The sequence below is a fragment of the Apium graveolens genome, chromosome 10 (assembly GCF_009905375.1).
Source record: "Apium graveolens cultivar Ventura chromosome 10, ASM990537v1, whole genome shotgun sequence".
NCBI lineage: Eukaryota > Viridiplantae > Streptophyta > Magnoliopsida > Apiales > Apiaceae > Apium > Apium graveolens.
Window position 1 is genome coordinate 191,642,700 of NC_133656.1, and position 17,097 is coordinate 191,659,796.

Consider the following 17,097-nt stretch of genomic DNA (forward strand, 5'->3'; position numbering starts at 1 on the left):
CCAACCTTCTATCATTTTCCTTCATTCGATTAAGTCTTTCTTGCTCATATGCTGGTAACGGTGGGGGGGGGGCACCTTCAATAATTATAAATCAGCACTGTTATTAGTGTAGCTCAACTATGCATTGTACTTTCTTTCTAAAAATTTGGAAGGAGTGTTTAAGTGAATATTACAAGTGTTACAGTCCAGGTTAGAAGAAAAAAAAGAGGAACATTGACAAGGATACCTCGATGTCAGGTATAGCAAGTTCAAGGGGGCATCTTACTTGGCGTGCATCACCTTGTAGCTGGTCTTTCATTTTCTCATTATTTTGCAAAGTACGGGGTCTTTTTCTTTTGATTTCGGTCAGTTGTGGTGGGGGCAACTACAATAATTTATGAAGACAAGGTCAGTGATTAAATTGACATAACACAACAATAATCATTATAACTTATGTTTTTAAGAAGGAAAATTAAAAAAATACCTCTTTATCCAGAATAATATCATCTTGTAACTGTAGTTTCCTTCTAGCAGACCCTTTATCGTTTCCTTGCCCAGCAGTTGCATCTTGCTGAGTAGGCAACAGAGCTGGCGATGATCGTAACGCATACCTCCGACTGGGCTCAGGTGTCTTCTTAACAATCTTCCTTGGGTTCTGCTTCTGCTGGAGTTCATGTGTGGTAATATATTTCTGCTTTTGTATTTTCTTCGGTGAAACTGTATTTATGCAAGAAAAAAATCCAAGTCAAAGAATTATCTTCAACTAATATGGACATCCAAGTCCCATTATGCATATATAAAGAGATACAGAAATAGATAGAGATGTGTACTTAATGGGGACCTAATTATTTATCAGCAATAGGCATACCTTCAAACAGGCTTTTCCTCGGCCTGACAATCACGTGTGGCTGCATCTCACACAACGGCTCAATTTCAGGGTCAACAACTGTGTCTACATAAAGCTTGACCTCTTCGCCATCGTTGCACTTTTCTATCTCTTGAATGATGTCCAGGTCAGTCCTCAGCAGCTTCCAACCACCATGTTTTCCTTCTTTTGCATAGACTCCTCCGATTTCATTGAGTTTGAGGAGATCCTTCACCTCCTCCATCAGATCATTATAAGCCCACATATCAGCATCTACATTATAAATAGTCAAGCAATCTCCACCAGAGTAACTTGTCCTCTGAAACTCCCTACCGTGGTACAATCCAATATTAACGTGTTTTTCTGCCATCCTGCACAGAGTTCAAAGAGATGTCAATGGCTAACCATTAAACAAAAATATTTCAAATGTATCTTTTCCAAATCCTAGTATGCCATAAACACATATCTCTAACTAATTGGTAAACACATATTAGATCAAATAATAAACAACAAAATATTCATGAATTGGCACTCGACACAAATGCAACAAACACAATTTCGATCACAAAAAGTTATTAAGCATCTACTTCATATCCTATATTTGTTTTTATTACACGTGTAGGATAATTGCAGCTAACATACAAAATTATAAAAATAAGAAAAAATAGTTATCATATGCATCTACTGAATCAACTAAATTACAGTAAGGAGATTTAATCCCAACACTACGAAATATAACAAGGGCATGCTGAACTTACCAAGACAATAAATATAAACTACAAATCAGACAACGACGACAAAAAATTTAAACTACAAAGTTGGATTTCAGTGAAGAATTCATGGAAGAAATAAATTAAGATATTCAATTACATCTAAATAGTCCAAACACAGAGAAAATACAAAATAAAGTTCACTGCTGTGATTAATTTTAAACTTATAAATGTTTAGCAGTTTGGTTGCTTCATTTATCGGGAATGGGAACTCTTGTTGTAGGGATATCATCTCTGCACTGACTCATTTCATCAACATGAGTTTGAAGTCCACAAACAAATTCAGTCTCACGGAGATCAGTATCGTTGACATCTTCATGTGCATCCACATTTCCATTATCACACCACTCCTTCGGTAGTTTCTTAATTACGTAATGTACATTCTTTTCGATTGGGTCTTCCATATAAAAAACTTGTTGCACTTGTTTGGCCAGGACATGAGGATCAGATTTATGGCATAACCTATTGAAATTTACTCGAATGTGACCGTGTGGATCTTTTTGTTATTGGTACCAATGACACTTAAATAGGACAACTGTAAATAATCCCCAGTAATCAAGTTCTATGATATCTTCTATCGATCCGTAGTAGCTGACATCCCCAACTATAGGGTTCTCGTCTCTAGAAATAGAGAAACTAGTTGTTTGTGCAGTCAAATATACACCACTGTTTTGTGTTGTGCATCGAGAATCTCTATCACTTGTGTGGAATCGATAGCCATTAACAACATAACCAGTAAACCTTCTAGCTGTTCGATTAGGCCCCAACGCAAACACCCCCAAGTCAGATGAAACCTCCACCATTTTCCCAACCTCTTCTCATAACCAGTCCCAGAATTCTGCCGTGTGTCTTCGTGCCCTCTTGTACCTGTTCGTATTTTCGTGGCTGTCCACCAAGGCTTGATGTTCCCTAAAATTATACTAAGTTAAAACAGTGCAGAAAAGAAAAAGTTCTTGAATTATGAATTAAAATTATTTACGTTAGAGCTTATTAAACTTACTCGAGGAGCCTCTCTACTTCTTTGTTACCAGTATTGAACAAAACATAGCGATGACTTGCCTTCCAATCAACATCTTCCAAATGAATAATAGTTCCATCTTTATTTCTTCTCGTTCCGATATGATATTCAGCTTGTGTTGGCACTCTTTCGAAAACTGTTGAGCACATGTTGTTTTTTGTTGTTTCATCAGCAGCCAAAAATCTTGAACAAAATGTTACACATTCTTCAGCTATGTAACCTTCTGCAATAGAACCTTCCAGCTTACTTCTATTACGAACGTATGATTTCAATTTTGCTAGATAACGCTCTATTGGGAACATGTTTCGAAGGTGCTGAGGTCCCCCAAGTCTAACTTCTCTAGTTAGATGAACAAGCAAGTGCACCATTATGTCGAAGAAAGCTGATGGAAAAATCATCTCAAATTGGCAAAGTACCTCGACGATTTCAGTTTCCAACTTCTCAAGCTCCTCCAAATCGATAACCTTGCTCCATAGAGCTCTAAGGCAGGCACTCAATTTCATCAAAGGTACAGCAACCTCAGCCTTTGTAGTTTTTTTATGGCAAACTGCAACAAGTAGTGCAGTATGAAATGAGCATCATGGCTCTTATACCCCACTACTTTCCTCTCCTTTGTGTGCACATATCGCCCTATGTTGGAGGCACAACCGTACGGCAGTTTAGTGTTTTCCAACACTGAACAAACGATCTCCTTCTCTTTGTTCGACAAGTCAAAGATTGTTGCTCGTATTTCATGGTGTGCTCCATCTTCTGATAGAACAGGATGGAGGGGTTTTCTAATTCCCATTTCTTGTAAATCTTTATGAGCGTCAACATGATCTTTTGTCTTGCCACTTATATTGAGTAAAGTGCCCAATATGTTATCGCAAACATTTTTTTCTATGTGCATGGCGTCAAGGTTATGTCGAAGTGGATTATGCTTCCAATAAGGTAAATCAAAAAAAATTGACTTCTTTTTAAAAGGGCCCTCAGTTTTACTCTTTGCCTTTTTGTTCTGCAGGCCGAATTGGTTTACATACCCAGACAACAACTCCTCAATGTCAGTTCCCGTTAAAACTGAAGGACACTGCCCCATTTCAATTGCGCCATTAAACCTTTTAGTATCCATTCTCCACTTGTGTGCAGAAGGAAGAAACTTTCGGTGGTTCATATAGCACATTTTCTTGCAATGCTTCAAATAAAGTGATGAAGTTTCATAATGGCAGACAGGACACCCTAGTTTGCCTTTTGTGCTCCAGCTGGACAACATAGCATATCCCGGGAAATCGCTAATAGTCCATAGCACTCTAGCACATAAATTAAAATCTTCATCAGCCAAGGCATCATAAGTATTAACGCCGACCTCCCATAATTCTTTTAACTCGGCAATTAAAGGTTGCATGAACACATCAATACTATTCTTTGGTGAATCTGGACCAGATATTAGTGTCGAAAGAATTAGATTTGCTTGTTTCATGCATAGCCAAGGTGGGAGGTTGTAATTGACCAATACAATTGGCCAGGTACTGTGACTTAGGTTCATTGAACGATAGGGGTTGAATCCATCTGAGGCTACTCCTAAACTAACATTCCGATTTTCTAATGAAAAATTAGGATAGTCAGCATCTATCGTCTTCCAAGCCTCTGTATCAGCCGGATGTCTTACTTTTCCATCCTGTTGACGTCCCATATCGTGCCATTTCATTAGTTTCGAATATTCCTTGCACATGTATAACCTCTGCAATCTCGGCTTTAGAGGGAAGTACCTCATCACATTAGCTAGCACTTTGTGTATAACCTGCCCCGGATCACTAGCATCATTGCCTTTTTTTTCCGGTAACACCCACCTAGAAACACCACAATTATCGTATTTTTCTTTGTCTTTATTTTCTCCCCAGTACAACATGCAATTATTTCGGCATGCATGTATTTTTTCATAATGTAAGCCTAAATCCTTGATCATATTTTTTGCAGCATTCAAAGACAAAGGTATTTGGGCATCAGGAAAGGCGTCTCTTATTAACTCCAGCAATTCCCCAAAGGCAGACTCAGAAATTCCATGAGCACACTTTAAATGATAAAGTTTGATCAGGAAACTTAACCGAGAGAATTTAGTGGATCCGGGGTATAGTGGTTGTTTACCCTCCCTAACATGGCCATAAAACTTTCTAGCCTCTGCATTTGTTAGACTTTCATAGTCATTTTCTAAATCTCGAAACTTTTTACCCGTACAATTGAACATTTCACCTAAATTATCTTCGAAATCCATCCCCGTCCCCGAATCCATGAAGTCAGTACTACCGTCTACTTTGGTATGTGATACCTCGCAAATCCATTTCATATGTAGTGGAGAAGGGCCACTACATATGAGATGATCATAGATAACTGTTTGAGTGTGCCAATAACGGTTGACACATACTTTGCAAGGGCACTTCATTTCTTCTCCTTTAGCATGAATTGGAAATGAATTTTCCATAAATGCCTTTATCCCTCGTACATATTCTTTACTAGATTTTGGAAATCCTATCCAGCTACTATAATCATCTTCCATAAGTACACTGTATAATATAGCCTGCGAAGTTAAAAGATTATAAGTCTACCGAAAAAAGCCCGTGTAATCCTCTCTGTGCACTATACTCCAGTGATACTAGATAAACTAATAATTTCCTACATCTCATTCCCCATTTTTATCCATGCTTTGATTTTTATTAATTTTTTTACTTCAATTTACAACTGTAACTTTTGAATAGCACACAGTGAATAAATGTTAGAATGTAAAAGATCAATAGTCAAAGACTTGTATAGCACATAAAATCAGTTTGAGATTAGATTAGTGTCTTAAGTATGCGAATAATATATATTTATTTAATTGTACAAGGAACTAAGGAAGGCCCAGTACTGCTAAGAGATGATAAAAACAAGACACAGTAACCAAATGGCAAACAGAGTTAAGCCTTGCATTTGGACATTAAATAACAAAAAACAGCGAATAAGCAACATAATTTCATCAATTCATCTCGGCACGTAATCACATCAAGAAATTCAATAACCATAATTACAAGAATCTAAAACAATAAAACTCAGAGAGAGAGAGAGAGAGAGAGAGAGAGACAGAGAGACAGAGAGAGAGAGAGACAGAGAGAGGGGGGAGATGACCACAAACACATATTACATTCATATTAAACACAAACTCTAAACGTATTACACATATTACACATATTAAACACAGACACATATTAAACATATTAAATAAGCAGGGATAAATACATAAAATCAAAAATAAAGTTCAATTAGAGGTTACCTTGGTCCAAAATCGAAACCACAAAGCAGCTCTGAACCCTAATTTCTAGCTCCAACCGAAACCCTAAAATTCTGAAACCCTAATTGCACGCCCTAACTCCGTTCCACAGAACCCGAACCACCGAAATGTTGCTGAGAACCACCTAATTACTGTTGAATCCACCGAAATGAGAGCGGCTGAGGTGAGGCTGAGGTGAGAGTGCGGCTGAGGTGAGGTGAGAGTTAGGGAGAGTGAGATGGGTGAGAGTTAGGGAGAGTGAGATGGGTGAGAGTTAGGGAGTGTTGGTGAGAGGTGAGTGAGTGAGCGAGGTGGGAGGCTGAGGTGAGTGAGCGAGGTCGAGAGAGAGTGATGTTTCTGAGAGAGAGAGAGTGATGTTTTTGGGGGGAAATTTCGCCGCCCATATTTTCACTGCACCTTTTGTATGATTTTCATTTTATTTCATTTTTTCATTTTTTTCATTTTTTCGTAAATTTTAGAAAAAACGATATTTTAATGTCCCGATCCGACCATGATCCGGGTATTATATTTTTTGATTATTTTTTCCCAATGTTAGGAAGGCGGTTTAATAATATCTGTACGGTTGGATCGTCGAGAAAACCGATTAAAAAAATCGAACGACGGATATGTGGGTCGAACCGTTAAATGTTCATATCCTTACATATGAACCCTATTACGATCCGACCATGATCCGGGCATTATATTTTTTGATTATTTTTTCCCAATGTTAGGAAGGCGATTTAATAACATCCGTACGGTTGGATCGTCGAGAAAACCGATTAAAAAAATCGAACGACGGATATGTGGGTCGAACCGTTAAATGAATCTTATCCTGACATATGAACCCTATTACGATCCGACCATGATCTGGGCATTATATTTTTTGATTATTTTTTCCCAATGTTAGGAAGGCGGTTTAATAACATCCGTACGGTTGGATCGTCGAGAAAACCGATTAAAAAAATCGAACGACGGATATGTGGGTCGAACCGTTAAATGAATCCTATCCTGACATATGAACCCTATTACGATCCGACCATGATCCGGGCATTATATTTTTTGATTATTTTTTCCCAATGTTAGGAAGGCAGTTTAATAACATCCGTACGGTTGCATCGTCGAGAAAACCGATTAAACAAATCGAACGACGGATATGTGGGTTGAACCGTTAAATGAATCCTATCCTGACATATGAACCCTATTACAATCCGACCATGATCCGGGCATCATATTTTTTGATTATTTTTTCCCAATGTTAGGAAGGCGGTTTAATAACATACGTACGGTTGGATCGTCGAGAAAACCGATTAAAAAAATCGAACGACGGATATGTGGGTCGAACCGTTAAATGAATCATATCCTTACATATGAACCCTATTACGATCCGACCATGATCCGGGCATTATATGTTTTGATTATTTTTTCCCAATGTTAGGAAGGCGGTTTAATAACATCCGTACGGTTGGATCGTCGAGAAAACCGATTAAAAAAATCGAACGACGGATATGTGGGTCGAACCGTTAAATGAATCCTATCCTGACATATGAACCCTATTACGTTCCGACCATGATCCCGACATTATATTTTTTGATTATTTTTTCCCAATGTTAGGAAGGCAGTTTAATAACATCCGTACGGTTGGATCAGTCGAGAAAACCGATTAAAAAAATCGAACGACGGATATGTGGGTCGAACCGTTAAATGAATCCTATCCTGACATGTGAACCCTATTACGATCCGACCATGATCCGGGCATTATATTTTTTGATTATTTTTTCCCAATGTTAGGAAGGCAGTTTAATAACATCCGTACGGTTGGATCGTCGAGAAAACCGATTAAAAAAATCGAACGACGGATATGTGGGTCGAACCGTTAAATGAATCATATCCTGACATATGAACCCTATTACGATCCGACCACGATCCGGGCATTATATTTTTTGATTATTTTTTCCCAATGTTAGGAAGGCAGTTTAATAACATCCGTACGGTTGGATCGTCGAGAAAACCGATTAAAAAAATCGAACGACGGATATGTGGGTCGAACTGTCAAATGAATTATATCCTGACATATGAACCCTATTACGATCCGACCACGATCCGGGCATTATATTTTTTGATTATTTTTTCCCAATGTTAGGAAGGCAGTTTAATAACATCCGTACGGTTGGATCGTCGAGAAAACCGATTAAAAAAATCGAACGACGGATATGTGGGTCGAACCGTTAAATGAATCATATCCTGACATATGAACCCTATTACGATCCGACCACGATCCGGGCATTATATTTTTTGATTATTTATTTATTTATTTATTTATTTAATTGTTTATTAAATAATTAAATAAATGGATAATGTGGGGCCCACATGTGGGGCCCACAAGTGGAGCCCAAATGTGGGGCCCACAAGTGGAGCCCATATGTGGGCTTACCTTTCCATTATTTATATATTTAATTATTTAAATAATTATTTATTAAATAATTAAATAATTGGATAATGTGTGGCCCACAAGTGGAGCCCACTTCTTTATTATTTATTTATTTAATTATTATTTATTTAATTATTATTTATTTAATTATTATTTATTTAATTATTTAAATAATTATTTATTAAATAATTAAATAATTGTTTAATATGGGGCCCGCATGTGGGGCCACAAATGGAGCCCACATGCGGGGCCCACAAGGGGAGCCCACATGTGGGGCCCACAAGGGGAGTCCACATGTGGGGCCCACTTCTCCTATTATTTATTTAATTATTTAAATAATTATTTATTAAATAATTAAATAATTGGATAATGTGGGGCCTAAATGTGGGGCCCACAAGTGGAGCCCACTTCTTTATTATTTATTTATTTAATTATTATTTATTTAATTATTTAAATAATTATTTATTAAATAATTAAATAGTTGTTTAATATGGGGCCCACATGTGGGGCCCACAAGTGCAGCCCACATGTGGGGCCCACAAGTGCAGCCCACATGTGGGGCCCACAAGGGGATCCCACATGTGGGGCCCACTTCTCCATTATTCATTTATTTAATTATTATTTATTTAATTTTTTAATTAATTATTTATTAAATAATTAAATAATTAATTATTTGATGACGTGGCGGTGCACACGTGGCAGGGTTGAGCAAATGTAACAGTAGCGTTATAACAGAAAAGTTAACGTAACGCTTTGCTGACGTGGCAGTGCCACGTGGCAGTGTGGGCCCACATGGGGGGTCCACCTGTTAGTGTGGGACCCACTTTGTGGAACAAGTTTTAGTGGGGCCCACATGTGGGACCCACTTTTGCTGACGTGTACACTGTGGGGCCCAAAAAAATAATAAATTAATTAAATATTATTATAATGATAAAGCAAAGCGTTATGTCATGTCAGCACTATTGTAACATTAGCTTTCTACTGCAACACAAGCCCTCTAACGTAACAGTAACTTTACATGTAAAGTAACTGCTATTTTGTTAGTGTTACAATAGGTCAAAAAAGTCTGTCTAATGTAACGCAAAACAGGAATTACATTAGAAAAGTGTCTTATTTGCCCATCTATGGCGTAGATTAGGGCTGTCAAAATGACACCACTATTTTGTGTAGTACTGTTCGCATCTCTTTTCTTCGTGTGGAATCTGAACCCATTTATGAGATAGATAATATACTTCTTAGCTGCTCATTTAGGGCCCCTTGCCAAATTTAATAATTCTGATGAAGGTTCATTAATTTTTTGTACCTCATATTTTAACTAGTAGTGAAATTCTATTGTATGTGATCTTTCTCTTGCGTACCTCTTTGACTTTCCACGACTTTCAAGTAAGATATGATGTTCCCTAAAATTTATACATTAATATCAGTGCTACATAGTACTATTTTAAACTACCCTATTAAATTGAATAAATACAAGGAATATACACAATAATGTACCCAATCAGCTTTTCAATATCGGTGTTTCCAAAGTTGAAAAGCACGTACCGATGAATCTTAATCCAAACCTTTTCTGCCAACTCTATAGATTTACCATCTCTATTTCTTCCAGACCCAATCGAGTATCCAATATTTATCTTCAGATCAATCTTAGTTTTGATAACATCACGTAGAAATCTAGAACAAAATATGACACACGCTTCTACCACATACCCTTCAGCAATAGACCCCTCCGATTTACTCCTATTGCGGACATACGATTTTAATTTGCTCAAGTATCATTCGATTCTGAACATCCATCTAAGGTGCACTGGTCCTCCAAATTCCAGTTCCTTATACAAATGGACTGGAAGGTGAACCATGATATCAAAAAAGGTAGGTGGAAAAATAGTTTTTAATTGATAAAGAATTTCAATTATTTCTTCTTGCATTTTCGAAATATCATCCATCTCAATCACTTTGCCGCATAACCCCCTGAAAAAGCGCTCAATCTCATTAAAGTCACTGCTACCTCTGGTTTTGAGGTCTTTACAACAGCAAATTGGAGTAAATATTGAAGCATAAATTATGCATCATGACTTTTATACCCAAATATCTTCCTTTCACCAATTTGCACGCAACGACTAATATTAGACGCTGTTCCATGTGGAAGTTTAGATTTCTAGAAAACAGAGCTGAATAGTTCCTTTTCTTTTTTCGTCATGTCAAAAATTGCAGCCCTGATTTCATATTGATTGCCATCACCAATTCTGACAGGGTGAAGAACCTTACGAATACCCATTTCTTGTAGAACTTTTCGAGCGCTGAGATGATCTTTCGTCCTTCCCCCAATATTCAACAAATTTCCTAATATTTTATCACATATATTTTTTTCTATGTGCATGACATCTAAATTGTGCCTAACCAAGTATTCCCTCCAATATGGTAACTAGAAAAATATGGACATCTTTTTGAAACGGACAACCTGTCTCCCTTTTCCTTTTTTTTGAATCTCGCTTCCCAAAATAATTTTCATATTGAAATAGCAGTTGTTCGCTCCCATTCCAGATATTGGAGGTGGAGGAACATCTATTTCAACCAAACCATTGAATCTTCTACAATCAGATCTATGCTTGTGGACAGGTGGAAGGAACTTTTAGTGGTTCATGTAACAAATTTTTTGACTATGTTTCAGATAGAATGAAGAAGTGCAGTAGTGACAATTGGGACAACCTAATTTACCCTTGGTGCTTCACCCCGATAAAAGTGCATACCCTGGAAAATCACTAATGGTCCATAGCATACTCGCGTACAACATAAATGTCTTTTCAGTAAAGACATCATAAGTTTCTAAACCTACGTCCCATAATTCTTTTAACTCTGCATCTAATGGCTGCATATTGACATCTATGTCTATACTAGGGTACTCGGGACCAGGGATTAGTGTCGATAAAATTAAATTTATAGGTTTCATAACCAACCAAGGAGGAAGATTATAATTGACCAGAACAACTGGCCAAGTGCTGTGACTTATGTTCATTGATCGGTAGGGATTAACACCATCTACGACCAAACCTAAATGAACATCTCAAATCTCTGCTGCAAATTCTGGATGACTAGCATCCATTCACTTCCAGCCCTCTAATCCGCTGGATGTCTTAACTTTCCATCTTTTGTTCAGTCCCATTGCATGCCACTTGTTGAGTTCAGAATATTATTTATACATAAACAGCCGTTGCAACCTTGATTTCAATGAAAAGTGTCTCAAGACTTTTGCAGGAATCTTAGCACTTTTTTCTTCTAAGTTAGTAGAAAAATGTGCATTACTATCTTTCTTAGGGACTACCTACTGTGACACTCCACAAAATTTACAATGATTTTCATTCTTATTATCAGCCCAATATAACATGCAATCGTTTGGACAAACATGTATCTTTTCATAATCAAGGCCTAAATCTCTAATCATTTTTTTGGCAACACTAAACGAAGAAGGCAGGTTCACATCGGGGAAAGCTTTTCTTAACAGATGTAGGAAACCGCTAAACTCTGCCTCGGTAAAACCATGACTACACTTTAATTAATAAAGTCTGACTATGAAACCTAAACGCGTGAATTTTTCAGACCCGGGAAATAGAGGTTATTTTCTTTCCTCGACAACCTTATAAAAATCTGTCGCAGCTTTATTTATTCCGTTTCTAGCCCTACCTTTATTACGAATCATTTCATCAAAATCATCACCTAGGCCTGTACACATATCACGATCCATCTCTACATCTTTAGGATTTCTAAACTTATCGGTTGACACTTTAAATATCCAATTAACAAATGACGGACAAGGACCATTAAACATGAGATGTTCAAATATGTTATCTCAAGAGAACCAGAAACGATTACTACAATCTTTGCAAGGACATCGTAATTCATTTCCTACAGTGAAATTATCAAAGGCATTTCTAATAAAATATGTGGTACCATTCCTATAAACCTCATTGTGCTTTGGCAGTAAAATCGAATTCATTTTCACAAGATTACAAACCTAGTATTTACAAAAGGAAGCAAACAAAAAATATAAATAAAGATAGAGGTGTAAAAATAAAGGAGTAGACTAGCGACATTGACAGCTAGGTGAGTGATTAATGCATAACTGAAAACGAAACACATAAGGACTTTGTACATGCTAAAATCATTAACTATCTCAATACAAACATATGCACAAAACAAAAAATAATAGAGCATACAAATTTAAAAATCCCAAATAAAAGCAGAGCAACCAAATTAAAAAAAATCACAGTTGATGTTTATAAACATAATCATACAAGCTGTGCCCTAATTTAATAGAGCACAATCATATTTTCAGCATAATTTTTAAATCTTGGAGAAAATCACAATCAAAACCCTAATTTTAAAATTCCCAATTTAAAAGTTTCAACATCACAATTGAAACCCTAATTTTAAAATGCCCAATTTAAAAGCATCAATAACCTCACTATCAAAGCCCTAATTTTAAAGTTCAGTTCTTACCTTCGAGCTTGATTAGTGTCCGATATTGAGTTCTCTTTGAGCTTCAGCTTCAATCTCCAAACTTTATTATTTCTCCAGCTTCAATCTCTGAGCTTCAGTGTTTCTTGAGATTCAATCTTCGAGCCTTCAAGGAAAGCCCGTGAATCACCTTTGTCGCCTCTAAATCTCCAAGATTGTGAGTGTATATTTGTGTGGCTGTGAGTGTTTTAACTTAAACAAATAATGTAATAGAAATTTTTTAGTAACTTTACATTTGGTTGCCTAGTTTTGGAAAGCCCGGGCAAAAATAATAGGAAAGCCTGCTTCTTTTCAAAGACCTGAGAAATTTTTGGGCCCAAAACTTGAATTGCTATGCAACGGTTGTTCATATTTGTTGCAAAGTGTTAATTTATTTGCCAAAAATGTACTCTTTTGTAACAATTTTTAAAAACATTACAATAGCTATACATTTGTCAAAAATACTTAACAAATAGCAACAATTTAGGGTCAAATTTTGAAATGAGCGTTACTATAGGCAACATATAGTGTAGTGTTATAAATTTTTATTTGACATGTAATCGTGGACTACCAGATAATGAGTTTATTTTGACTTAAATGCTAGTTTATTATGACTACATGCCAATGAGAATTTTTGAAATTATTTATTCACACGTCAACATAATAGACTGAATTGGGGTGTCTGATACTAAATAACACTGGGAGCAGTAGAGGATTGAAGTTTCTACTTCATGATGGTGATATGCCTCTAAGTAAACCCGATAAATATAATAACTTGTAATTTAGAAATTTATTTCAATTAAATTCATTTGATGCTCTTCTCTTAGCAAAATGAATAATGATACGATGAATAAAGGAGGTAACTTGAAATTATAGGGAATGCTGAGATTTATTTGCAAGTGTTGTGATGTAACCAATAACAATTTATACTTATGGTCTGTGTACAATATTCTCTTAAAAAATTGGTTAAGACACCAAAGAAGCACATATATGTGACTAAATGCATATATTGTATAACATTATGTTTATAGTTTCTTAACTTTGATTAACGCCCTCCCGTATATTCCTTTCTGCTTTGAATTATGTATGCGTTTTCTCGAGATTCTGGATATGAAATTTAATAATAAAAAAATAAAAAATTGATGGATTCCATTTAAGACTATACAAATATGTAATAATAATATGTCACCATTTACATGTATAATAATTTGAATTGTGAGCAGGGAATTGGACATTTGTAGTCTAAGGATGTTTTTGTTTATATTAAATGGACATGTTCAAAGTGGATTGGTAGCTTAATCTATTTGTGGTTCGAGATGTGATGGACGTTTGCAGCTGTTCGGTTCCTCATTAAAAATCAATTTCTTAATGTCTATATTCAATTGTAATTTACAATAATATTATAGATTCTAATACGCTTGACCCCCAGGCTAGAGCCAACAGTTATAAACAAAGAGGTATGAGGTAAGTGCAATTCCATTGAATTATAAGAGAAACCATAATCAATACTTCAAAATAGGAGAGACAACTAGACAAGTGTTTGTTAACAAAATAATGTTGTTTGCTACAACATTAATGTTCTCCGACAGAAACTTTTTGGATTACAGACAAAAACCAGGCAATGGAATTCTTTAAATCTTTTTATATTACTTGTTCCACTTTTGGGGGGTGATAGAGATGTTCTAAACTATTTTTTGGTTTGCACCCATGATGAAATTTGGTCTAATTATATGATTCTCGCTTAGGGCGTGAGAGGTTCCAAGTTCAATTTTCAGAATTCCCCATTTTCCCGACTATTTTAATTTGTTTTTCATTGCCCAACTTATAACATAATACTATAAGTCTATAAGTAGTTATCCACTTTCATATGAGATGTAGAAGACTTAAAAGACTTAATATAAATTCTACTACATTCACCTTCCAATCAAACAAATGCTAAAACATAGAAATTGTCTAAAATAAGGAAAATAAAATCTATGTGATATGAAATTTAAGGTAAAATAAAAACCAGTTCACTTGCAACCAAAACAATAGCAACTACTTACTAAATCTCTTAAATTAAGCTGACTTGAAAATTAAGAAATTTTTTTATCTCGTTGCCTTGACGAAACTCTTACCTCAAAATTCTTGAATGGTGTCTCTGTTCAAGCCCCCATTGCACACCTAGCACCCTTAGAACATGTTATGGTCACCATCATTCAGAGAAGTACAATATTGACACGGGCAGGCATCTGTCAATTGGACATGCTTTTCTTTCACTGGAGTAGCATCAACTTCAGATAGCCCATTTTCTAATCCTTTGAGAAAGTTCAAAAAAATATCTTCTAGTTACCTAAGTTAAATTTGTAAGCTCCTTATGAAAACTTTATTAAATTCTTCTGAGCTAGCCTTATCCCTAAACTATTTTTGCAGCTTATACTCTGCGTAATCATGGAGACTTTGTAAAGCCACCTCAGCTTCACCTTGTAGTTACTCAAATAGTTCTGTTTTCTTATATGCTTATAGTGGCATATAATATCCATAAACATAAGTCCATTTTAACACTCGCCTTCATTCAACAATCTGCTCCCAAGAGCTTAGGTGTTCTCCTCGCTGACATTGCTTTTTCTTGAGGTTCTTATTAGTTTCTTATTTTTTATCTCGCTTAGATGTGCTAATGCTTTCTCTTTTGACTCTTAATTTGTAGCCCGCTTTTCATAATACGGAGCATATCTCTAGATGTATTTCTGATCTGATGCTCTAAGCCGAACAACTTTTCATTCTCCTCTCCTCAAAGTCTCCTAATAACCGTTACCCGCATTAGGATCATGTGTTTTCCATGGTCCTAGGCATATCCAACAAAACCCATGCTTGCAAGAAGTCTTACAAGTACTCAATAACATGTTACAACTGTATATACAAACATCAAAAGATCGTGTTCTCTTATTTAAATGATTGATACATCAACCATGTTTTGAAGCATCGTGACTTAACACAGATTTTATATACCCTCCAGTTGTCATCTAGCGTCTTCAATACCCAATCTTTCCCTTCCTCTAGAATAATGTACTTTGTCTAGTGAAATAATTGATTAAAAATGTTAATTATGTATATACTAAACAATAAATAACTAGTTCAATTTAAAAATATAGTGAAAATTGAATAAAAAAAATTCAGTGGAATATATAACCTTGTTATCGTCCCTAAGAATCTGCTCAATTCATTAACTACTTCATCTTTCTTTGAGTAAGGTTGAATTTCAGAATTTAAGCAAATAATTGGCCTATCTTCGAGCTTTCGTGTGAAGACATGATTCATCTTTGTAGGTCCTCTAACCGTTTGAATTTTAGTACTACTTTTACATATATGAAAGTAGACACAAATTAGTGGATTCATCTTGAGTGAAACCATTATTTAAAATGACAATAAGTTACCTGTCTCCAATATCCCCGTCAGGGGTGCAAATATCTGATGATGGGCCTCCGAATTAGTTGTCACAGCCTGCTTGTCATGTGTGTTTTGCATTTCCCTTTTCTATTTTTGAATTTCCAAGTATGCATCCATGGTACCAATTCCTTGGTTGTTAGGAACCGTTTCTAGGTTGGTGAGATCAATAGGTAGTGGAGGGGGTGGAGGTAGTGGAGGGGATGGATGGCGGCCAATTGGTTTTAAGGACGTAGGTGGTGATTCCACCCCATCAGTAGCCTTGAAAAAAAACAAAAAAAATAGATAACCTCAAACTACAGTCCAGAAGTCAGGGGAAAAAAACTTGAAGTTCAATAAATTTAGAAATGTAGCTTTTGAGCATTATTAACTAATGAACGTATCGTTCGTCTGACCGTGACATCATTTCCCTTCTCAACTCTCCTTTTACGCTATAAAATTAAAAATACGGTCAAAACACAAAAGCGAAGCGATCTTATGATATTATTTTGAAAAATAACAATGTCATACACTGGAAAGAATAACATGTACGTCTTCCTTTTCACTTAAACTGTCATGTCCACAAACATCCGGCCTATCAAATTCCAATTTCAGATCAGACCAAACATCTACAACCTTTTTTCTTAATTTCTTCATGGATTATGTAGCTTCGACCAACTCAGCTGCCTTCTCCTTCAGTTTCAGCTTTTCTCTTTCTCTCTGATTTTCTTCGGCTCTGACCCTTCTCTTCAATTAATAATTTACAACCATGGCCTGCATTAAAGCCACAAATTATAAACTCAAAAATGTGTATTATACCATGTGATATTATGAAATGGACATAACCAAAATTATACCTTGCTACTT

The 17,097-nt window shown here is 36.0% G+C and overlaps 1 protein-coding gene across 1 annotated transcript; it reads right to left on the minus strand.

The window, feature by feature from the left end:
* Window positions 1-2,432: 2,432 nt before the first annotated feature.
* Window positions 2,433-16,887, minus strand: LOC141691497 (uncharacterized). The gene is made up of 6 exons (XM_074496234.1): window positions 16,783-16,887; window positions 16,647-16,682; window positions 16,399-16,512; window positions 3,281-5,183; window positions 2,615-3,179; window positions 2,433-2,523 (listed from the first exon to the last, which is right to left on the minus strand). Exons 1-6 carry the CDS (start codon window positions 16,885-16,887, stop codon window positions 2,433-2,435), a joined length of 2,814 nt encoding a protein of 937 aa, XP_074352335.1.
* Window positions 16,888-17,097: the final 210 nt, after the last annotated feature.